The sequence below is a fragment of the Choloepus didactylus genome, chromosome 16, assembly GCF_015220235.1.
Source record: "Choloepus didactylus isolate mChoDid1 chromosome 16, mChoDid1.pri, whole genome shotgun sequence".
In the NCBI taxonomy this organism is placed as follows: domain Eukaryota; kingdom Metazoa; phylum Chordata; class Mammalia; order Pilosa; family Megalonychidae; genus Choloepus; species Choloepus didactylus.
Window position 1 is genome coordinate 31,157,796 of NC_051322.1, and position 22,798 is coordinate 31,180,593.

Sequence of the window (22,798 nt, forward strand, 5' to 3'; positions counted from 1 at the left end):
AAATCTCCTCAGCTAAATATCCAAGTTGTTGGCTGGCGAGTTCTGCCTTCCATCTGACATCAGAACACAATTTCGTCAAGTTCTCTGCCACTTTATAACAAGGATGGTCTCTCCTCCAATTTCATGATTTCCTTCTCAGGCATTGCCAGAGGTACCTTTAACATCTATATTTCTACCAACATTCTGTTCATGATGAATTATGTATTCTCAGAGGCAATACAAACTATCTCTATAGCTCTTGCTCATTATTAAGCCCTCACAATTCTTCCAGCCTCTATTCATTACCCAATTCCAAAAGCAGTTTCCACATTTTTAGGTATTTTCAATAGTAGCACTCCACTTTCTTGTACCAAAAACTGTGCAAATTTCCTAGCTGCTAAAACAAATACCATGCAATGAGTTGGCTTAAATAATGGGGGTTTATTGGCTCATGGTTTTCAGGCTAGGAGAAGTCTAGGTTTCAAGGTTCCAGCCAGGCAATGCTTTCTCCCCAAAGACTGTGGCGTTCCAGGGCTGGTTGAGGGTGATCATCCTTTGGAAAAGCTCCAGCAAATATGGAGGGTAGAATCAATTACATAGCCATGTAATTGGAAATAGGTTTGTATATCATCTAAAGGGCTTCTAGGTCATGTAAGTAGCCCTTAATTTCTTTGCCAGCATCAGAGGAGGCTAGAAACTAGCTATCAAGTTAGTAGAGATGGGCACTCTCCCTGGAGCTCCTGGCTGCAGGAACCAAAGGAGAAGATGAGAACCAGCAGAAGCAGTACCCACAGATGATGCAGCTTAGAGCAGACCATTGATCAGGCTGCCCGACCTAATCAGAGTGATTCCAGGAGAACAGCAGACACCCCAAATTTACAGCAGGGAATTTTATGTAAATAGTGGTAGATGCCCTCTGATCACTCTTTGCCCCTGCAAAGAGTGATGTGGGCACAGTTAAGAGAACCAGCAGGGAACATCAAGGCACCCAGCAACTGGCAACAGCAGAAAGACATCACCACACCCAGGGCTGAGGAGCCAAAGGAGACACCAAGCTGTGGAGAAAGGGCCATCTGGCAAGAGCCCGTAATCTTGGAGGGATGATGCCACCCCAGAACCTGGTGCCGAGACAGCCAGGGAGCTGGGAAGACATAGCCCAACCTCTCTTTGCTCCCTCCTCCCATCTCCCACCGGCACCCACCATGGCCACTCCCAACCAGCTGTCAGCTGGCAGGGAGGCCTGGGCCACCCCGTCTCTAGGCTCAGCCCCACGGAGCAGAGAGCACAGCATGGATGCCAGAGAGTTGATCTGGAGGGGTCGCCCGAAGAGTAGCCAGTACAGGATGTCATAGAGGAAATCCCTGTGTTGGGAGAAGGATCAGTTAAGGTGATTTCCAAGAACAAATTCTAAGGAGAAGGGAGGAGAAAGGAAGGAGCCAGTATTTACTAAACATCTATGTTGTGCTAGTGAGGATGTTTTTTAAATTTCTCTTTTAACTTTCACAGCATTGCAATTGACATCCTTATCCTTCTTTCACAGATGAAGGAGCAAGGCTCAGCAAAACCAAGTAATTTGCCCAAGACACCCAGCTGGGAAATAATCGGACCTGGATTCCTGCCCCACTCACCCAAGGCCAACATCTCTCTCATGATGCACCTCCACCAGGGCCAGCTCAGGGAGGTAAGGGAAAGGCACACAGGCAGCCAGGAGGAGAGGGCAGCAGCATGCTGGCCAAGAGGCAAATAAAAGACTCCAGGCCCTAGAGTAAGGGATTGCATTTTACTTGTTCTCAAGAAAAGAATTCCCTGTTCCTGGCTCACAAGGCCAATTGCTAAGTGAAGCTCAAAACAGCATCTTATGGGAGGCACAGATGGAGGAGAGTAGATTCCTGCCAAAGGATTAAGACTTTTCTCCCCCAGAGGTATAGGGCCAGCCCTTTGAAACATATTACATATGCAGAGGGGGCAGGGGAGGTGGGCAACAATGCCAAAGATAAGAACAGTGAGTATACCCTCATCGGAAAATCCCCACCCAAAGACATTCATCGCTAAGAAAAATGTCAGCCTGATCTGTATCGGACAAATGGCTTAATATGCCAGGCAGACTATCCAAAGAGATTTATAGCCTCAACTGAGAACAGATGTCTGGGCAAACTGTCAAACTCCTGCAGGGCCCACTTGACATCTGTCTTTGTCAGGTCAGCAAGGAGAATGGCTATGACTTTGAAAAGGCTAAGGGTTTGTTTTCTTCTGTTCCCTAGAGACCTATATAGTAAGTATAGCCCCAGTGGTTGCCATTAAGGTGAATGAAATAGATGCTTCTCTGGAGAGTTGTGTTTGATGTGCCTTCTAGCCCCACCTTCTTTGACCTTGCCCAATTCCTATTACTCAGGCCCGAATTTCTGCTGTGGCTTTCTTGGTGCTTTCCTGGGATCCAGTCCCAGATTCCCAGCCTTGCCAATTTACCAGGTGCCTCGGAGCAAGGATAATCCCCCTAAACACACTTTCATTAGCTCCATGGTGACGAGGGCAGGCATCAGAGCACTGAGAAAGGGGGATTTGGGGACCAGGCCCTGGAAAGGTGGTAAAAGCCTGGCAGCCAACTGAGAGGGCTGCATATAATCTGTGACATTTATAGTAAAATATTTTTAGCTGCAGAACTTGAAATATTATGAATCTTCCTAAATGTAAAAGTCATCAAGAATCACCTAATTCCACAGCCGAGTAAACTGTCATGTGGAGGAGCCACTTTGGCCAAGATAGATATACACAGATATCTCCTTTCCAGCATCTTGTGAAGCACTCTGTTACTTAAAAGCATTGAAACTTCATACAAGTGATTTTGTAAACTTTTTACTGAAATATGTGTGTAAAGAAAAGTGCACATATCATGTGTACAACTCTATGAACTACTCTGAGTTTTCATAAATTCAACCAGCATGCAGATTAAGAAACTGTTTAACCAGCACCCAGATCAAGAAACAGGAATTATCAGCTCACAGAAACCCTCTTGTGTCTCCTTCCAGTCAGCCCTCCTCCAAGGATAACCACGATCCTGACTTCTTGCAGAGCAGATACTTTTTGTCTTCTATACAAATGAAATTTTATTAAATATGATCATACTACTTTTGTGTGACTACTGTCTCTCAACACTTTGTCTGTGAGCATGAGTGATTTTAGTGGCTATTGTTCCGTTCACTGTTAATATAATTTAAAAAGTGTTTTCCATATCCTATAGCAACACTCTCCACTAAGATGTAGTGCTAACACTACTGCTGAAAAAGATTTTAAAAGAGAGGGAGGGAGGGAGGGAGAGAAGAAGGAAGGGAGGAAGGAAGGAAGGAAGGGAGGGAGGGAGAGAGGGAGGGAGGGAGGAGGGAGGAAGGGAGGGAGGGAGGGAGGAGGGAGGAAGGGAGAAACCCATGATGGATCATGCTGTTAATTTAGGAAATCCTTCTCTGAAATACAATTGATGATTTTTTATTTATGCTTACATAGCCTTTGCTGTGTGCCAGATACTGTTCTAAGTGCTCTGTAAGTATTAAGTCATTTAATCCTCACAACAACCCTAATGGTAGGTTCTATTGTTATCATCCCCATTTTACAGATAAAGAAACTGAGACACTGAGAACTTAGTAACTTTCCATAGTTCAGACAGCTAGTAAATGAAAATCCTTGAAAGGAGAGAGGAGATGGGATGGGAAACTAGGAAGTCTGGCTCTAGTGTTTGTGCTTGTAAGCACAATTCTATGAAATATTAGAGATGATGCTGGAAAAATAAATAGAATGTTATGATATTGCATATTTAGGTGTTTTAGGAATCAATCCTCCTTACTTTATGTTCATTCCTACAGAAAATTAGTCTTGCAATGCCTTCAGGAATTTATCTTTGCAAAACATTCAACTGTCTTCTATTGCCAGATTCTGTTCATAGTCTCTACTCACTTCCAAGCTCCAACTGGTGTTTTGGGGGTGTCCGCACACTCACACGCTGAGTGGAACTGTTCTAAAAAATGGGCTACCTCCCCCAACATACTGGCCCACCCGGGGATTTCCCCCATCAGTCATGATATTGTGTCAGGAGATTCCCATTTCGCTCTGCTTGTTTCATTTTTGGTCTCCTGGCTGGCTCACCAATTGTCTGGCCATGAACCTACAGAATAGTTTCTTCCAGAGTTTGACAGGCACTTAAGACCAAAAACTGAAGCAGGCCACTCCATATAGCAAAATAGTAACAGTTTATTAGGGAACTTACAGACCAGGAGGGTGGTCCTGGGCAGCCACAGGGTGTTCAGAGTAGTGTTCCATGCCACCCAGGGGTTATAGGGGGTTATATGGGGCAAGAACAAGGAAGGCACAGAGCCAACTCAGAATTTACAAGATCATAAACATGTTTCTTTGAAATTACTTACATGTAGCAGGAGTGGTTCTAGTACAGATAGTTATGGTACTTAGGAAACTTAGGAATGTGCACATGCACTTTAAGAGGCACCTGTGGTGGTGGGAGGTTGCCTTATCTAGGAAGTAATAGGTAAATAGGTTACCTGAACCTATTTACCCACAGTAACATCAGTAAAAATGAGACAACCAAATGACATATGTACATCCTGAGAAAAACAATGCAATAGGAAACGCACCTATGAAGTTTTCTTGCCAAAAGTTTGAACCAAATCAGATTAAGCTTCAAAGAATAATTCCAAGAAATCTGAGGGACAGAGGAAACTGTTCAATGACACCCTGTGGATGCAATCAGCCAAATGCTGAAATGTGGGAAATTCTACATGACAAATGATTCCGTCCCTTCAAAAAATAAATGATATTGAATGGGAAGTGGGGGGATGGACAAAGAGAGAATGAGAGAAACAGTTATAGATTAAAAGTGACTTAGTATTTGGATCTTGCTTGAATCCCGATATGAGCAAATAAACTCTGAAGACATTTTTGAGACAGGGAAAATTGATCAAAGACTAGGTGTGAGATATAGTAGAAATTATAGTTGCTATTGTTGATTTAGGTGTGTTAGTGGTTCAGTGGTTATGTTAAACAAACAAACAGAAGAAAATCCTTATCTATTCGAGATACATATTGAAGTACTTTCAAATGAAAGGATATATTTGGGATTTTCTTTAAAATACTTCTGAAAGGGTATTTAAAGTTGGAGAAGGTAGCAGAAGAGATTCTCTCTATTCTGTATTCTCTATTCTCTCTCTACTTTTGTGTTTTTTAAAATTTTATACATTAAAATGGAAAGCTTTGAATATGACCAAAACAGAATGCTTGCTTTATTACTTCCTGTTCTTCCTCCAGGCTCAGTATACTTACTGTACCACCTGGTGTACAAGTCAAAAATTCTAGGAGCCATCCTTGATCTTTTTCCCTCACTTCCCATATCCAATCCATTAGCAAGCTCTGTTGGCTCTACCTCCAAAAGATACCCCGGATCTGACTTCTTTTCCCCCTTTCCACTGTCACCATCCTAGTCTAAGCTATCATTAGCTCTTGCAAGAACCTCCCATCCTCCCCCAGCTTCAACTGTTGCCATTCAACAATCTGTTCTCCAGACAGCAGAGTAACTTTATTTAAAACCTAAATCTTAAATCATGTCACCTCTTAAAGCCATTCAATGGTTTCCCATTACTATTACAATAAATTCCAAACACCTTATTTTTAATGACCTAACTATTCTAAATAGCCCCACTTGCCTACCTCTCTTTTCTCTGAGGATGGCCTCTGAGTGGGTTAGGGATCACCTGCTGTTACTCAAATGACCTTATTCTGCTCTTAAGAGTGGTATCAGCTGAGGTTAGCAGGAAAGATCCTTTTTGGACCCATCTGCAAACCTTACCACTTCTGAAAATGCCTCCCCCACTGCTGATGAATGAAATTTTCCTCTATAGGGAGTCATACTTTTCCTTTCAATCCAATACAAAACACCTCAGGGAGCTGTATTCCATAAAGCTAGTTTTCCTTTGTCATACTAAGAGAGGCAAGAGAAGTCTATAATACAAGTTCAATGAGGAGGACACTGCCAGCACAATCAGGGAGAAAGGTGCAGAAAAGGTAAGTGAAATTACAAAGCTATCAACTTTTATAATTTCACCATCATGAAATTCTGTTATTTTTACTATTTATTCACCATTCTCTATCCTCTTTGCCACAACCTCAGTTTAGGCCACCATCATCTTTCACCAGTCTCTAAGTCTTGAAGCCCCCTTGGTCCATTCCGAATGCTTGCAGGTAGAGTAATCCTTTCAAAAATAAATCTGATTAAGTCTTGCCTTCACTTCCTGGTGCAAGGGTTTAAAATCTTTCAAAAGTCTCTCATTGCCCTTAGGATAAATTCAAAGTTTCTTGGCAGACAAATAAGATCCTTCCAGATCAGGGTCACCTCTCCCCTTCCTTCACCTAAAAAGAACCCAAAACACTTGTAGTTCCCATAACAGAACTTTCTCTCTGGCAGGAGAGCTGTGGCCAGCTAGCTCCTGGTTGATCAGGGCCCAGCTGCCACCTCATCTTCTAAGGGAAGGCTTCATGACCCCAAGGTTAGGTGAGGATTTGTCTTTACTTGCTACTAGTAAAGCACACAGTGTTCACCCCACTTAGCAGTTTCACAGTGTATTCTAATTGGCTTTTACCTCCTTGTCCCCTATTTCTCCATCTCTATCCTCGCCCCAAGATTGTAGGTTCCTTGAGATTAAGGACTTTCCTAGTCCCTGTTATAGTTCAGCATCTAACTCAATGGCAAGCATATAATAATAGTTCAACAAATATGTGTTGAATGGATGAATGATCAAAATAAGTTAATTGCTAAGAACTGACACTATTTGCTTTAATAATTAAGATTTCTATCCATAAATAAAATTAAAATAAAGGGGAAAAACAACAGATTGGGAGAATACATATCATATACAATTTGTAAAGCATTCATTTATGTTTTATAGAAAAATCACTGAGGCTTCAAAAGATGAACCATTCACTCAAAAGGAAATACTCTGAGAAGGTTTGAATTCCTTCTGGTCTAGTCCAGTGCTGGCTGACATAGAAACAAATGTGGTGCCATCTTATTCACTGTTGGTGGGAATGCAGAATGGTGCAGCCACTCTGGAAGGCAGTGTGGCGGTTCCTCAGGAAGCTAAGTGTAGAATTGCCATATGATCCAGCAATTCCATTACTATGTATATACTCAGAAGAACTGAAAGCTAAGACATGAACGGACATTTGTAAACCGATGTCTATAGCGGCATTATTCATGATTGCCAAGGGATGGAACAGCCCAAAATGTCCATCAATGGACAAGTGGATAAACAAACTGTGGTATATACAGATGATGGAATATTACTCAGCTGTAAGACAGAACAAAGTCATGGAACATGTAACAATGTGGATGAATCTTGAAGATGTTATGGTGAGCGAAGTTAGCCAGAAACACAGGAACAGATACTGTATGGTCTCACTAATAGGAAATAACATTAATGAGAAACTTCGAGAGTTAAAGCTAAGAACACAGGATATCAGGAGACAGAAAGAGGGCAGGGATCAGGCATTTGATGTTGAAGGAGTATAGAATGTTCAACAGGATTGATTGTATGGATCCAGAAATGGATAGCATAATACTGTGTGATGGTAGCACAATACAGTAAGTACACTGAACAAAGATGTCTATGAGTAAAGCTGCAAGAGGAGGGCTATGGGCATGTATGACACCAGAAGGAGAGATAGACAATAAAGACTAGGACTGTATAACTTACTGAAACCTAGAGTGGTCAATGATGGTGACTAAATGTACAAATATAAAAATGTTTTCACATGGGGGAGAACAAATGAATGTCAAGCTTGCAAGGTGCTGAAAAAGGAATGGTATTGGGGAAAAAATATAATCAATGCAAAATGGAGTCTAGTAAACAGTAACATTGTAAAATGCTTCCATTAAATTTAACAAAGGCAATTTTAAAAAATGTGGTGCCATATCTATTTATTAACCATAGGCTTGATCCCTAAACTCAGAGACAATATGGTAGGAGTATTGTATAGGGGAGGGAGAAAGAAGGGTAAGAGATGAGGAAGGCAAAGGCCAAATCATGGATAGCACTTAAGACATCCCCAGGATTTGGAACAGGAACCCCAGAAAAGGAAACTGAGAAATGACATGATCATTTTGGCGGCCATTGTAGAAAAATGTCAAGAATATAGAAGATATATTAGAGGGGAAAAAATAAAGACATGCAGGCCACTTAGGTAACTCTTGCAGTAATCCAGCTTTTGCTATTAATTGTTTGTGCAAAGGCAAGGAGAGGGAGGGGAGAGTGTCTCCCTGCTTTCTGTTTTAAGAGCCTAGGTGTAAGAGGAAGCCACTCCCATGTCAGGGAGAGAGAGGCAGGATTGTATAGTGATGATGAGCTTGCAGCCTGCATTTGCTTCAGAATCTGCCACTTACTAGCTGTGGGACCTTGGGGGAAATTCCTTCACGTCTCTTTGCCTCAACTTCATCATCTATATAATGGAGCTAATAATACCTCCCTCAAGAGTTGTCCTAAGAATTAATTGTAAAGGACTGAAAATAGTGCATGGAACTTAGTGAACTCTCTTAAGTGTTAGCTTTTATTATTAATTATTACTGCATAACAGAGAAGAAACACCTGCTAGAAAAGATGATGAGTTCTGTTTAAGGGTATATTGAGTTTCCGATATTTGCTTTAGTAAATATGCTCCCAGGAAAGATGTCCAGGGAGAAGTTTGATTTCTGATCTAGTTTAGGAGGGCACATGGGGTGGAGACATCAGTTTGGGAGTTTTCAGCCTGCCATTCCTGAGGAAAGGTGATGGAATCTAGCATTTGGTCAAGGGAATAGAAGTGAAGGACCTAGAATTAAAGTCTCTAGAATTGAGGTCAAGGAACCGTGTGAGCCCAGTGCATTGTCTAGAGTTCCTTCAACTGGAGTTTGAAGTTGCCTCGAGTGATGGCCCCAGGAAATAGAGAGAGGACCTAAAGCTAAGTGCCAACACCACCAAGGACTGTGAAGGGAGGAGGACAGAAAGAAAATGCCAATGGGGTTTTCTCCACCAGATGAAGATCTGGAAGTGGCAGTGGGAAGCAAGGAGGAAGCCAGACCCTTCAGTCAGCACATTCCTCACACATACAATCATTGGGGTGATATTCTTATCCTGGGAATTTCCTGATTATCCTAATTACATCTCATTCCTCGCATCTTCTTAATAGTCCATTTACAAACCACTTCTCAGAGATATCGGAATGTTGACCAATAAATAAAATATCTTGTTCATGTCCTAGGACTTGAACCTTGTCCTTGTTCTAGGACTACAAACCTGTTTTTAATTAATTGATATTTAAAACCCATGACTTTGGTTCCCGACACACAAAAATACAGAGCATTTTCAGACAGTCTCTAAGGAGCCAATTCGTTTCTAGACCTTCTGAAACATTTTCCTCGGTCCCTATCTGCTCCGCCCTTATTCCCCCTTCAAACCTCGTTTCTTCACAAGAAATCTCGCGAGAGGTCGAGTTCTCATGAATTCTCCCAGCAACCGCTGCTCTTCCTCTTCCCGTAAGCGGCGCGAGGTGAGTGTGTCTTAGGTGTCGCGCTCCGACAACTCAATCCTCCGGTCATCGCCGCCATCCTTCCCTTGGCACCACCGGTCTCGAGGTCTCCGGGAGGAGAACTCCCAGGGCTAGTGATTTCTCGCTGGAGGCAGGGTCTTCCATGCGGGGGGACGTGGCGCTGCGCCCTGCTTGGCGCGGTGGGGCCTTTGGGCGTCTGTGGCCCGCTGAGGGGCTCGATGGGCGGGAGTGGGGGTGGCAGGGCCCCTCCGCCCGCGGGGAGACGGGGTTGCCAGTGGCCGGTGCCGTCCCCAGCATCGGAAGCCCAGCGTGTCGCGGTGTTTGGTGGCAGAGTACGTGGTGGCGCTTTTGTTGTTGGCAGCGAAAGATAAGGGCAATAAGGTCGTGTCGAGGCTTTTCTCATTTGAAAGAATGTTTCAAATTCGGCGGTGCTTAAGGTGAGTAAATAGCTGGAACGTCTTTGTGGAAAAGACTGTGTTACCTGGGCTGAAACAAGAGAGTTTCTATGGAAACGGAAGATTGGGCTGTAGTTCAGTTCCGCGATGCTAAAGAATGCAAGTCATTTACGCCTGAAATACCAAGTTCGATTTTCTTCCAAAGAAAAGGGGTCGCTTATTTTATGTCAACACTGCTCTAGTAACTGGTTATGTGAGGAAAGCACTGGATGGAGAAAAGGGTGGCTGCAATGATGGTATTTCTTAGGACACCTTTGAATTATTCCTGAAAACAGCTGGTATCTGAGCAGCTGTTGATAGCATTTAGAACTTAAAGCTGCATTCCTTACTGCAAGTAGGTATTCTTGACAGAATTTTGTGCTGTGTTCTTTTCCAGGTGATCTCTGAAAATGGTTCGCTACTCACTTGACCCTGAAAACCCCACAAAATGTAAGTGAACAGGAGATAAATATTTCCTATCTGGGGATAAGAAACAACAAGATAACTCCAAATTAACCAAACCTTTTTATTTTATAGCATGCAAATCAAGAGGTTCAAATCTTCGTGTTCACTTTAAGGTATGTGAATCATAGTTACATTCTGTGAGAGTTGTTCCACGTGTCCTCGTGTGTATTTCTTAACCATCTGTAAAGGTAGCTGCAGTGATGACTTTCTTAGGACACCTTTGGATTTACCGTGAAAATTAATAAGTTCTGAGTGGCTGCCACCTTCCTTTAGGACGTTGAGTGTCATGGTATAATGAACACATATTTAGGATTGTGGAATAGAGGAAAACTACTTGAGAACCTGGTGTGCAGGTGCAGATGAGACACATAATTGTATTTACAAATGGATGGTTTTAAAACAGTTCCCAATGGATAACTGGAGGTTTAGGATTTTCCTTAGCTTCAAAACTAAGAGTCTGTGTCTTAATCTTGTGGTTTCTCCTATTACCTCACCTCCCAAGAATAGGAAGGGGGTTTTAACTGTTAACATGTTGATGTTTAAAAATCTGAAAATTTAACCCCTTAACATGGTTAACCAACAATTCCTTGTTAACCAAGCATTTATATTATTCGTACTTTAAACAGAACACCCGAGAAACTGCTCAGGCCATCAAGGGTATGCATATTCGAAAAGCCACCAAGTATCTGAAAGATGTCACATTACAGAAGCAGTGTGTGCCATTCCGTCGTTACAACGGTGGTGTTGGTAGGTGTGCCCAGGTGAGAATTTTTGCCATTTGAAAAGACAGATTATGAAGAAAAATAGCCTTTGTCAGCTCTTTGGTTGCTGTGATGACAGTCTTAGGACACCTTTGGATTAGCCATGAAAAAAAAAACACGTTCTGAGCAACCTTGATGTTGGATAAAGTAGTTCATCTTGATTATAACATAAATTTAAATCAAGGGAAATGATTAATTGCCTCTCATTGTCTTTCAGGCCAAACAGTGGGGCTGGACGCAGGGTCGATGGCCCAAAAAGAGTGCTGAATTTTTGTTACACATGCTTAAAAATGCAGAAAGTAATGCTGAACTTAAGGTACATAAACTATTAATATACTGTGTATGCAGTTTAAATAGGTTGTTAAATTAATGTTTCTGTTAAGGCTTATTTCCTTCATTGGTATTACCCTCAGTAATTATATCTGCTAGATTGATAGTTTATCTCCCACCCCCATTTCTACCTCCAGTCTCCAACAGATCAAAATTTTGTTAGTTTACAGCAGAGGCATGGTCTGCTGTCCCCTCAAGCCTGAGACTTACCATCACCCTTTACTCCCAGTACGTGGAGATTTTTTTCTCCTGTCTTTTACACTGGAAGTATTTTGCCACAGTCCTTTTTGATGGTGTCATGATTTGTGAACCCTTTTTGCAGAATATTTTTAATATTTTAAATACAAACAGTAAAAGACTATTTGCAAAATCCTGATTACAGAGGAAAGAAATATATTGGTATCTGTAGTAATAGTACTGTAATAACTGGTGAGTATAAAATGTTAACTGCAATAACTATAATGTGATAAAAAGATCTGATTTCTACTGGTGACTTCGGGGGGTGTGGTTAATATGTTTTGTTGCCTACATTCATAATGGAGAGAGATGGTAAATTTCATCTGAATGTTAAAATCCTCTAGTGGTATAGTTGACAAAATACAAGGACTTATCCTCATTTTGCAATTAAAAATTGGACCAGAACTGCAAGAGCTGGGATTAATTTAGGTCTGCGGCTCCAAGCCTAAAATGCCTTTAAGGAGACCACTTTCCACCTTGCATTTAGCACTGAGTTTTGCTGGTAACTTAAGGAAAGGTACACTAATTGAACAAATACGTGATTATTGACATCAGGATGCCTTCTGGAAATTATTTCATGAAGGCAGGAATTTGGGGCATGGGTGGGAGTATTTTCCATTGCAGTTTGTAGCATTTAGATTGGATAATTAATGATGGTTACTTGAATTTGTTTTTGTTCCCAGGGTTTAGATGTAGATTCTCTGGTCATTGAGCACATCCAGGTGAACAAAGCCCCCAAGATGCGCCGCCGGACTTACAGAGCTCATGGTCGGATTAACCCATACATGAGTTCCCCCTGCCACATTGAGATGATCCTTACTGAGAAAGAACAGATTGTTCCTAAACCAGAAGAAGAGGTTGCACAGAAGAAAAAGGTAAGTTACTTAATAGTTAATTAGTTTCAATTTTGTATAATAATAGGGAAGATTTGTGGTTGCTGTGATGACTATCTTAGGACACCTTTGGAATAACCATGAAAGAAAAACTATTCTGAGCAACCTCTTTTGTCCCTTTTAATGGATTTCCCCACCTACCGTCCAGGTCTACTAAGTTTGATTTCATTTATTGATAACTTTCAGTTCTTTAAGCCAGGAACATGGGCAATGTTGATTCCATCACTTTAACATTTTCCTCTGTCCTTGCTGCCACTGAGTTATTTCAGGGCATTACTAAATGGGCTCCCTGCCTCCAGTCTTCATTGTGACCTCTTGGCCAAACATTCGAGTCTCCTATTGCTTGCTCTTAAAACCTCTCCTCCACACTCATATCACCTAATTCTCTATGCCAAAGGACTCTCTTTATGTTGAATGTTCTTGTCCAAAATTTCTAGGTATTCTTTCACTGAGTTAGTGCCGCCTCCTTCATGGCATAGTGTGGGTTTCTCCAGGAAACCCATGCCACAGTCTGGGTTTGGAAAAACAAGCATCTGTGAATGATTATGTCCATCTCTCCATGTCTGATAAGTGAATATCTTCTGTCATTTACCAACTCAAGAAATTTTGTTTGGATGTTTATGTAGCCCTTTTCTTTTTCTTCCCCAGATATCCCAGAAGAAACTGAAGAAACAAAAACTTATGGCTCGGGAATAAATTCATCATAAATTAAATGCAAATTAAAGCAGAATGTTGGTTGGCTTATTAAATTTGTTAAATATTTTTTAGCCTGTCATTATTTTGGTTCATACACATGTTTTCAATCCCTTTGTGCTTCTTTGCATAAGATAGAAATGGAATATGATGGAAATTTCCAAAATAAGGGCTATGCAACTGACCATTTCTCTTAAACAGCTTTATTGCAATTTCATTAACATACCATACAATTGACCCATTTTTTTAAGTATATGATAAAATGGCTTTTAGTATATTCACAGAGTTAAACAACTACCACAGTTTAGTTTGAGAACATTTTCATCACCCGGAAAAGAAACCCTGAACCCAATAGTGTCATTTGTCCCCCAGCCCGAGGCCATCCTATTTTGGTCCCTGTAGATTAGCTTAGGTTTGGATATCTTATGTAAATGGAATTGTGATCCTTTGTGGCTGGCTTGCTTCTATTGTGTAAATTTTATCCAATCAGACAGTTGGATTTCAATTTTTTAGCTATTCCAAATAATGCTTTGAACTTTTGCAAGTTTTTGTGAGGACATATATTTCTCTGGGGTATATACCCAGGAGCGGAGTTGCTGGATCATATAACCACTATATAGTACCATTTGAGTAACTGCCCGATATTACCAGCGCAGCTATTTTGTATCTCACCAGTAGTATATGAGGGTCACAATTTCCACACCTGGCCAACACCTCGTTATACCCATCCTAGTGAGTGAAATGGTATAAGCATTCCCAACACACCAGTTTGAATTTGTGTCCCTTGCTCTTGAACTTAAGGCTCTGTAAAACTAGCAAAATAAATAGCCACAACCGCGTTTGACAACACCTAGCTATCACAAGTGAAATACCTTCCCTAAGGGTGGTGAGCCATTAGAATGGCCATTATCTCCCTGGATTAATGTTTTGGCATTTATTCTCGTATTCCATTTAGGAAGCCGTTTCTCTTCCAGTGGAGTTTTGGGTTTGCTAGCGAAGACCCGGCCTTTGGTGAGGGCTCGCGGCAGCGGCGCCGGAAGTCCGGCGGGAAGTAGTTTCGCCTCCTCCTGGACGTCACCGTTACGTCTTGCGTGTCCTCAGGCTGACGCAGGCGCGCCTTTGTCAGCCCTCTGTTGAGGCGCTCATTGGGTCCGCTGCAGCCACGTCCCTCCCTCCGGAAGTGCGGACATTTCCTCTTGGGCTTCGTGGTCGCTGGTGAGCGGGTCTGGGATGGGCCGGGGTTGAGATTATGGCTTGGGGTGGTGATGGCCTTTGACCTCGGGGCTCTGGCCGGCACCTTCGAGGTGCTCCGCAGGCTCCCGCCCGGGCGGCGAAACCCGAATCATTCCGGTGGTCCGTTCTGCTTTTTGCGCTCCTCTGCGCTTTGTGGCCCGCCTGCACTCTCACGGTATACCTTTCTTCGTCCTCCAAAACTCGTGCCCCTTCCACCCGCCCTCCTTTCGCCCTCTGCCCTCTTTCTCCATTTTTCTCGGCCACCCACTCTCGTTGCCTTCATTCCACCTTCCCTTTCTCTGTATCCACTTTGTTTTCTTCCTTAGCCTCGTATGGTCAGTTTCCTTTACTTCACTCTTCAACTACCTTCACCACCTGCCTTCTCCAGCCTCCTTTTCAGTCGCTGATTTTGACTCAGATTGTCCCTGCTCTCTTTGACTCCAATAAATCATGTGCTGAACTGGGTTACTTAAAGGCAGGGGGCTTCGCCTGCTGTACCTGTCCTATTTCCGATAGAGCCTCAGCCGTTTCCTCTATTCCATTATTGTTTTGAACTAAGTCGGATGAAAGAAAATTCGCGTCTTCCAACAGTTCAAATCAGTTTTGCACGATTTGTTGTGATAGCTGAGAACTGACTTGGAGAAAGTGAGTCAAATTATAATCTCTCCTAGACCTCTAAGCCAGTTTCCAAACACAGTGAAGTAAAATATCTCACTGGAAAATTATGACGATTAGGTTATAGGTAAAATACAAAGAGCTTCATTCTGAAGAGAGCTAGAAAGCCTTGTATAAGCCATCACTACCAGTGTTGACGAGCTCATTTAAAACAATTCTTACAGATTACAAAAGTAAAAATGATTCTGAACAGAGGAGGAATTGACAGTCACCAACTTAACCAAGTGCTCAAATATAGCATTACCACTTGTTTTGAAGAGGTTTAATTACTATGGAAGGTTTGCTAGAAGGGGAATATCATGCTAATTGTATTTTTGGAAGAGGAAGAGACAAGAGCATTGAGCTAGGAAACCAGAACGGGGGATTTTGCTCTTAACCAGATCTAGATTATTTACTAGTTTCCTGCGTGAACCTTGGTCAAGTCACAATTTTTGGATCTTTTCTTTTCCTTTATATTATCACTTAAATAGCACTTCTTGTGTGCAGACACTGTTAGGAGCTTTGTACTCATATTAATTTATCTACACCCCTGTGAGATAAGTACTATTATTGTCTTCATTTCACACATGAGGGAAATAAGGCAGAAACTAATTAAATAATATGCCCAAGAACAAAATCTAAAAAAGAAGGCGGCAGATTTCAAAGGCAGCTGACATCAGACAGTCTGCTCCTTAAATACTATGGTGTCTGTGAAAAGCACATGTCCCAAACCAAATCACCTCTTAAGTCGCAACTTAAATTCTGAATGTTTGTGACCAAATATGATTCTTTGAAAAATACTGAAAAAGACTTACTGGGTTTGTTTGGCTTATTTTAATCAGAAAATATGTCCTTAAAATTTAGGGAACAAATTATTTGGGGAAATTCTTAAATTGTTATTTTAATTTGACTAGGGTGCTAACTATTTCGAAGAATCCAGTTATGAATCCTTTTATTAAGCAAAGTATACCTTTGTAAAACAGTTGGTTGTTCCTTGATGTAAATCCACATTTTAATTTATTAATTAGCTATTGCTTGTAATTCATTTCAAAGCCTCATTCAGATTGGATTTTCTATACCACAGTTCTATTGTGAATAATTTAAAATTGCCTTAGCATAGACATGATGTTGACTCATTTGTTAACAAACATTATGCAATTTACAATATTTTGAAAACAAATGTTAACATTCTGAATATAATGCCTTCCTTATGCACTATTCTGAAGCTTCTTAGTTTTTAAGGCCCTACATCCTCTAAGGAATTAAAAATTATTTTAAATTTATGAAGTCTTTCGGTTTAATAGTATACTATAAAACTAGTACTGAGTTTTTAAAAGACATTGCTGGTTTTAAGAAATTCCAGTTATTTTTAATCATCAAGGAAATGTAGTCTCCTTATAGCTTATATTGTAATACTATATAGGATTTTTTAACATTGTGTACTTTAACCTATATACATCATAGTGATAACTTTCAAAGTACAATTAAAATTTCAAAGAATGTCATGGGTCACAGTTCCATCGTTTGAGTCATTTCCATTATTGTAAAATATATCACACATACAAAAAGGTGTTAACTTTGGATGTACAGTTCAACAAGCAGTTACATGGGTAATTTAAAAAATTGTTATGGGTTATATTTCCACAGTCTCAATTCTTTCCTCATTATGCAATATAAGGTAAATACAGAAAGGTGAAAACTTTCAAAACACAATTCAGTGAGTAGCTATAGAGCAAATTGCAAAGGATGTTATAGTTCCTCCATGTCATTTACCTCCTTCCAGCTATTCCAACACCCTGGCATCTAAAATTATGTATTTATATAAAGTTTCACTATTCATAGACCTTTGTTAAATCTTATCTTGTTTGTTGCTACCCCTTCTTCTCACTTAATCTCTTTCTCCGTCTTCGGGGTGTCTAGGCAGTGAGCACCCTAACTTGTTCATATTGAAAGGGGGTTTCGAAAGTATCGGGAAGGGGGCTGCATCTGATTGTTGATCTTAAAAGAAGCTGTTGCCTCTGGGTTTTAGGACTTTCCTGGTAGAGGAACACTCTGGTGGATTTAAGTGTCTGAGAGATAAAACTTAGTGAGTGAATCTTTTATAGAATCTCAGGTAGGGACCTAGGTATTTGGGAACTACTTTTGGTAAGAGCATGGCATACTGTGGCCATTTGGGATGTTTAGCTGGAGCTTGCATAAGAGAAACCTCCAGGATAGCCTCTTGACTCTATTTAGGATCTCTCAGCCATTGTGACCTCAGCTTACCTTTCTTTTTTCCCCTTTTGGTCAAGTAGGCATTTTCTTTCTTTTTTTTTATTTTTTTAACTTTCCTTTCTGTGTTTATTTTTATTTTTTTTTATCTTCATTTTATTGAGATATATTCACATACCATGCAGTCATACAAAACAAATCGTACATTTGATTGTTCACAGTACCATTACATAGTTGTACATTCATCACCTAAATCAATCCCTGACACCTTCATTAGCACACACACAAAAATAATAAGAATAATAATTAAAGTGAAAAAGAGCAATTAAAGTAAAAAAGAACACTGGGTACCTTTGTCTGTTTGTTTGTTTGTTTCCTTCCCCTATTTTTCTACTCATCCATCCATAAACTAGACAAAGTGGAGTGTGGTCCTTATGGTTTTCCCAATCCCCTTGTCACCCCTCATAAGCTACATTTTTATACAATTGTCTTCGAGATTCATGGGTTCTGGGTTGTAGTTTGATAGTTTCAGGTATCCACCAGCTACCCCAATTCTTTAGAACCTAAAGAGGGTTGCCTAAATTGTGCGTAAGAGTGCCCACCAGAGTGACCTCTCGGCTCCTTTTGGAATCTCTGCTACTGACGCTTATTTCATTTCCTTTCACATCCCCCTTTTGGTCAAGAGGATGTTCTCCGTCCCACGATGCCAGGTCTACATTCCTCCCCGGGAGTCATATTCCACGTTGCCAGGGAGCTTCACTCCCCTGGGTGTCTGATCCCACGTAGGGGGGAGGGCAGTGATTTCACCTTTCAAGTTGGCTTAGCTAGAGAGAGAGGGCCACATCTGAGCAACAAAGAGGCATTCGGGAGGAGGCTCTTAGGTACAATTATAGGGAGGCCTAGCCTCTCCTTTGCAGCAACCGTCTTCCCAAGGGTAAAACCTACAGTAGAGGGCTCATCCCATCAAACCACCAGTTCCCTGTGTCTGTGGTCATGTTAGCAACCATTGAGATGGGGTAGGAAGTAGGCATTTTCAATCCCTTGCTACCAGGGCCAGGCTCATTCCTGGTATATAGAATTTTTTTATTATGTGGCACATCTTAATTGAAAAAACAAATATACCAAGGGAGAATTGTTGCTTGGGAAAGACTAGCTGGTTTGCAGCCTGGAAATCGTCCACAGTGATGAGTTTCTTGTTGAGTTCAATAATTCAGGATTTGCCCTCAGCTTTGTAAATTTGGCTAATTGATTTTGTCAGTCCCTGAAAATGATTAGGCCCTGGGAGTACAGTCACAGTAAACTAGAGTATAAGTAGAAAATACCAAGTTCCTCAATGTCTTTGTACTTCCTTTTCTTTATCTGTAAATGTAGATAGCAGTGGCACCCAATTTCATTGGGTCTTTTAAGGATTAAATGAGTTGAAATATGTAAAAGGCTTAATATACTCTCTAGAACCCAGCAAATGTTGGTGATCTTTCTTTTATTAAGTTTATGGTTGTGGGAGGATGAACAGAGAAGTTCAGAGGCAGGCTCCTCACCATTATTTTCATGTCTACCATCTATTACCCCTTGACCTTGCCGATAACAGCATTTTTATTTAATAAACGCTTGCTTTTGGCTAATGTTTTAAGTCTTCAATGAAGAAGTAGTCCTTTCAAGTATCTTAATCTAGGTAAATTTCTTCAGTCAATTTAAGTTGAACTAATTTGTTTGTTCTTCTCAAATATTAATTGTTTAGGAGCTCACGCCTGGGACAATGGTGTGCATTCCTTGTATCGTCATTCCAGTTCTGCTCTGGATCTACAAAAAATTCCTGGAGCCATATGTATACCCTCTGATTTCCCCTTTTGTTAGTCGTATATGGCCTAAAAAAGCTATACAAGAATCCAATGACAAAAATAAAGGCAAAGTAGACTATAAGGTAAGAACGTTAAAATGCCTTGAATAGAGCAAATGAGAGGGTGGTACAATCAGGGTAAACACTTAGCTCTTAACCCTTTTGGAACCAAAAACTTCAAGAAGTTGTCTTAATTTTCTTCTTTTTTAAAAGCTGGCGATTTTGTTTTTAAGTACTTAATGTTCTAGGCTTCTATTTGCTTCTTGCCTTATGGCCAAGTTAATAACATTTCCTACCTGGTGAGCGTAATTGTAAATAGCTGGAGGATGAGAAGAGATGATAATATTGGCCAGTTCACTATTTGATAACTTTTTGTAAGCGATTTAATTGGAAGGATAATTGAGGTTTGTTTGTTTTGTTTTGTTTTAACAAAATGATATTTTTTGACATGAATATCCAGACAACTGTTATCTTTAGCATTTGTGCTTGTTAAATTGGATGGATTATACTTTATGTGCTAATTTAGCCATCCTGTAAAGTTTTTCATTCTGAAGTTTATCAACATCTTATAATGAGTGTCTTTTTGTTTAATAATTTCTAAAATGTTTTTTCACTTTAGGGTACAGACATAAATGGATTACCGACAAAAGAACCAACAGAAACCTTTGATAAAAAGAAGGACTAACACGTTTTCTCAAAGGATTTCGTTGTTTTAAAATGGACTTGATAATTGTAATTGTCTTCCTTGTAATTGTCTCTCACTTTTTTCTCTCAGACCAGAATTCAGGATAGATAGTGTAGATATTTAACTGATGCTAATCAGGAAATAACATGGTATGTATTTTTCAGATGTATTTAGTTATATTTAATAACCTCATTCCTGCCTTTTTCATTGAAGTAACTTTCGTTTCTATTATTGCGGTTTTCATAATATGAATAAATGGAAGGTTTGTGCCAGTAGACATCTTTATTACTAAATCAGTGCTTAGAGATCCTTGGGCTCTTGCATTCATTCACATGAAAATGACTGCTGTTTGCTCTACTTTGGACTCTTCTAATTCAAATGAAGTACGTTTTTACTGTGCAACAGTGCAGTGAAATGAAAGATAGAGTTTTGGGAGACGATAATGAAGAAAAAATTACTTTCCAACACAGTGGAGCAGTTTATCTATGAGAGTAGTAATTACTGTTTCTAACTCTGAGGAAGATAGAAGAGCCAGGGATTATAGAATAAACTTCTTTGAGAAATAAAACATCTTTTACATAAATGTTCAATGTATATTATAAAATTCTACTCTGTTGCATTCCTTCTACTCTCATAAACATATTAAATAATCATTTTAACTTGTTCTTTTTTTCGTTTAAAGTCTGTTTAAATATTTAAAAGGGAAAATTTTCACCACATCAGAAAGCAGAATTATAGTGTAAAGGCACCTGTATAGTGGTGAGACAGTGTTAGGTTTAGAGCCGTTCAAGAATCCACACAAATGCAGCGAGTCATGGTTTAAGTAGAGCGTTTAAGGTTTAGTAGAGGAAGAAAGCAGATGGGAGCCATCAGAAAAGAAAGAAAGGAAAAATGGCTCCAGCCCTCTATCTGAGAGCAGCATTGTTTAAAGGAAAAACCCATGTTGGGTGTTGGGGGGGAAGGGTCCTGCTGAGTGTGTTCTGGGCCTCGGTTGGGTGAGTGCTTATCAGTTTCTGCTGACTGGTTACTAGGGTTTTAACACACTACTCCTCTTTGATGTGCACTGTATTATCTATGTGGAGGAAGCAGGCCTTTTGGCTTGTTTGTGGTCATTCATCTTTATGGGCATATCTGATCTTGCCTTGTCCGCCCTCTGGAGTCTAGGTGCCACTGTGACTGGGATTCCTAAAACAGTCTTCAACTCTTAGTTTATGGCACACCTGGTATTTATGAGATAAGCAGCAGGGCCCGTGGATCAGACATTCCTTCTATATGTTAGACTCTTTTTCTGGGGCCTAACAGACAGCAAGATACATATTTTTTAAGACCAGATTATATCAGTTATTTATTGTTGCATAACACTCCAAAATTTAGTAGATGATTTATTATCTCTCAGATTCTGAGTTAACTGGGTGGTTCTTTGCTGGTCTGGGGAAAGAACCGGGGCTCTCCATGGTCTTTCAGGGTATTTATTCCCTGAGTTCCCTCCTTGCAAGGTCTAAGGAAGTGTCCCTCAGCCAAAAGACACTGCACTTCTCAGGGTGAGCAGTTCCACATGACTGTCTTTTCACGTTCTGCTAACCTCTCCCTCTCCTTGCCCTTGAGCCTAGGGGTCTAGGGGCAGCAATATCTCCATTGTTACTGGATCTGGATTTCAAGAGGGCCATCTGCTTCTTTACCAACTGAGACAATGAGCATGTGAAATTTTGTTCACTGCAATGAGTATGATAGTGCTATACTGTGATTGGGTTCCTTACACATTTAAGTGTTTTTACACGAGTTAATTACCCTTTTCTCTCCATATGCTTTTCCTATCTTGACCGGTTGCTTGGACCTGGTGCACGGCTGCAGTTCTTGGATGTTCCTTCGCCACTCTCCTGTGTTGGATCTTTTGTTTTCTGGATCCAACATCTGCCTTTTTCTTGGTTTACTCATTTTCTCTAGTAAGCCAGTTTTCCAAAGGCAACGCTTAAGAGATTTGAGTTTGGATAATTTTAAGGATAATTTTCAAAAGTGTCTGCTAGATAATTCCAGTTCGTTTAAAACCATCTTTTGAGACTCTGGTCTTCTCAGGCCTTTTGAACTACTAACAGTCTCACTCTAGAGCATGGTTTCTAAGTCTTTTGTATTTTATGTACTAGTAAAGTTTCAGGAAAAGATTTGGAGACGAAGATACAGTTGCCAACTTTATCTTATTAAAAAATTTTTATTATTTTATAAAAGAAAGGACATTTTAATACCAAAAGAGTAAAAACACAAAAAGGATAACAATAGCCCTTGAGTTTGAATAAGTTTATGAAAAACCTAAGTTATATTTATGAGAAATTGACTATTTTTTAATTTTTTAATTCCACTGCTGTTGGTGAAAACTTTATTACCGTCCTTGGACTAGAATTTGGTGACTACTGTTATAAAACACATAAATGTTGTTTTAAAGTTTTAATTTTGTTGATGTTGAAACATGACTTTTTAATTTACCGAGTTTTATGTAATTTATTATTTTTTGAGCAATTATAGGTTTATAGAATAATCATGCAGAAAGTACAGAGTGCCTATACCCTTCCTGCCCCCAGACACACACACTGTTCTCTATCATTAACATTTTGCATTAGTGTGCTCCATTTGTTACTACTGAACCAATATTATATTACTAGTTAATGTCCATATTGATAACTTATTTTTGCCTTAGTGAATTTTGAGGGCATTTCCTGTTCTTGTGAGACATTTTCTCAAGCCTTGCTTGACAGACTTGGATTTTGTCACATTTTCTTTTTCATTAAGGAGCGGCCTTCCTTGGAAATAGGTGAGTC

At 40.3% G+C, this 22,798-nt stretch overlaps 2 protein-coding genes and 4 non-coding genes across 7 annotated transcripts; all 6 read left to right on the top strand.

Annotated features, from left to right (window-relative positions):
* Positions 1 to 9,494: 9,494 nt before the first annotated feature.
* Positions 9,495 to 13,402, top strand: LOC119511679 (60S ribosomal protein L17). Its single transcript, XM_037806186.1, has 7 exons — positions 9,495 to 9,555; positions 10,387 to 10,439; positions 10,527 to 10,567; positions 11,081 to 11,215; positions 11,433 to 11,531; positions 12,466 to 12,657; positions 13,324 to 13,402. Exons 2-7 carry the CDS (start codon positions 10,400 to 10,402, stop codon positions 13,369 to 13,371), a joined length of 555 nt encoding a protein of 184 aa, XP_037662114.1. The 5' UTR covers positions 9,495 to 9,555; positions 10,387 to 10,399; the 3' UTR covers positions 13,372 to 13,402.
* Positions 10,236 to 10,301, top strand: LOC119511944. The gene has a single exon (XR_005212285.1). It is a non-coding gene; the product is annotated as a small nucleolar RNA SNORD58 (small nucleolar RNA).
* LOC119511943 lies at positions 10,647 to 10,711 on the top strand. Its single transcript, XR_005212284.1, has one exon. It is a non-coding gene; the product is annotated as a small nucleolar RNA SNORD58 (small nucleolar RNA).
* LOC119511942 lies at positions 11,280 to 11,346 on the top strand. The gene has a single exon (XR_005212283.1). It is a non-coding gene; the product is annotated as a small nucleolar RNA SNORD58 (small nucleolar RNA).
* On the top strand, positions 12,717 to 12,781 carry LOC119511941. The gene has a single exon (XR_005212282.1). It is a non-coding gene; the product is annotated as a small nucleolar RNA SNORD58 (small nucleolar RNA).
* A 146-nt stretch (positions 13,403 to 13,548) lies between the features above and the next one.
* Positions 13,549 to 20,651, top strand: C16H18orf32 (chromosome 16 C18orf32 homolog). Of its 2 annotated transcripts, none has more exons than XM_037806187.1 (3): positions 13,549 to 14,583; positions 19,205 to 19,387; positions 19,923 to 20,651. In XM_037806187.1, exons 2-3 carry the CDS (start codon positions 19,223 to 19,225, stop codon positions 19,986 to 19,988), a joined length of 231 nt encoding a protein of 76 aa, XP_037662115.1. In that variant the 5' UTR covers positions 13,549 to 14,583; positions 19,205 to 19,222; the 3' UTR covers positions 19,989 to 20,651. The 2 variants fall into 2 exon arrangements, with proteins under 2 accessions (XP_037662115.1, XP_037662116.1); XM_037806188.1 differs by lacking the exon at positions 13,549 to 14,583 and adding an exon at positions 14,609 to 14,776.
* Positions 20,652 to 22,798: the final 2,147 nt, after the last annotated feature.

Coding starts and splice junctions, on each gene's coding strand:
- LOC119511679 (XM_037806186.1), top strand. CDS start 10,400: ATGGTTCGCTACTCACTTGACCCTGAAAACCCCACAAAAT. Junction 10,440..10,526: donor CCCTGAAAACCCCACAAAAT/GTAAGTGAACAG, acceptor TTTATTTTATAG/CATGCAAATCAAGAGGTTCA. Junction 12,658..13,323: donor AGGTTGCACAGAAGAAAAAG/GTAAGTTACTTA, acceptor TTTCTTCCCCAG/ATATCCCAGAAGAAACTGAA.
- C16H18orf32 (XM_037806187.1), top strand. CDS start 19,223: ATGGTGTGCATTCCTTGTATCGTCATTCCAGTTCTGCTCTGGATCTAC. Junction 19,388..19,922: donor AAGGCAAAGTAGACTATAAG/GTAAGAACGTTA, acceptor TTTTCACTTTAG/GGTACAGACATAAATGGATT.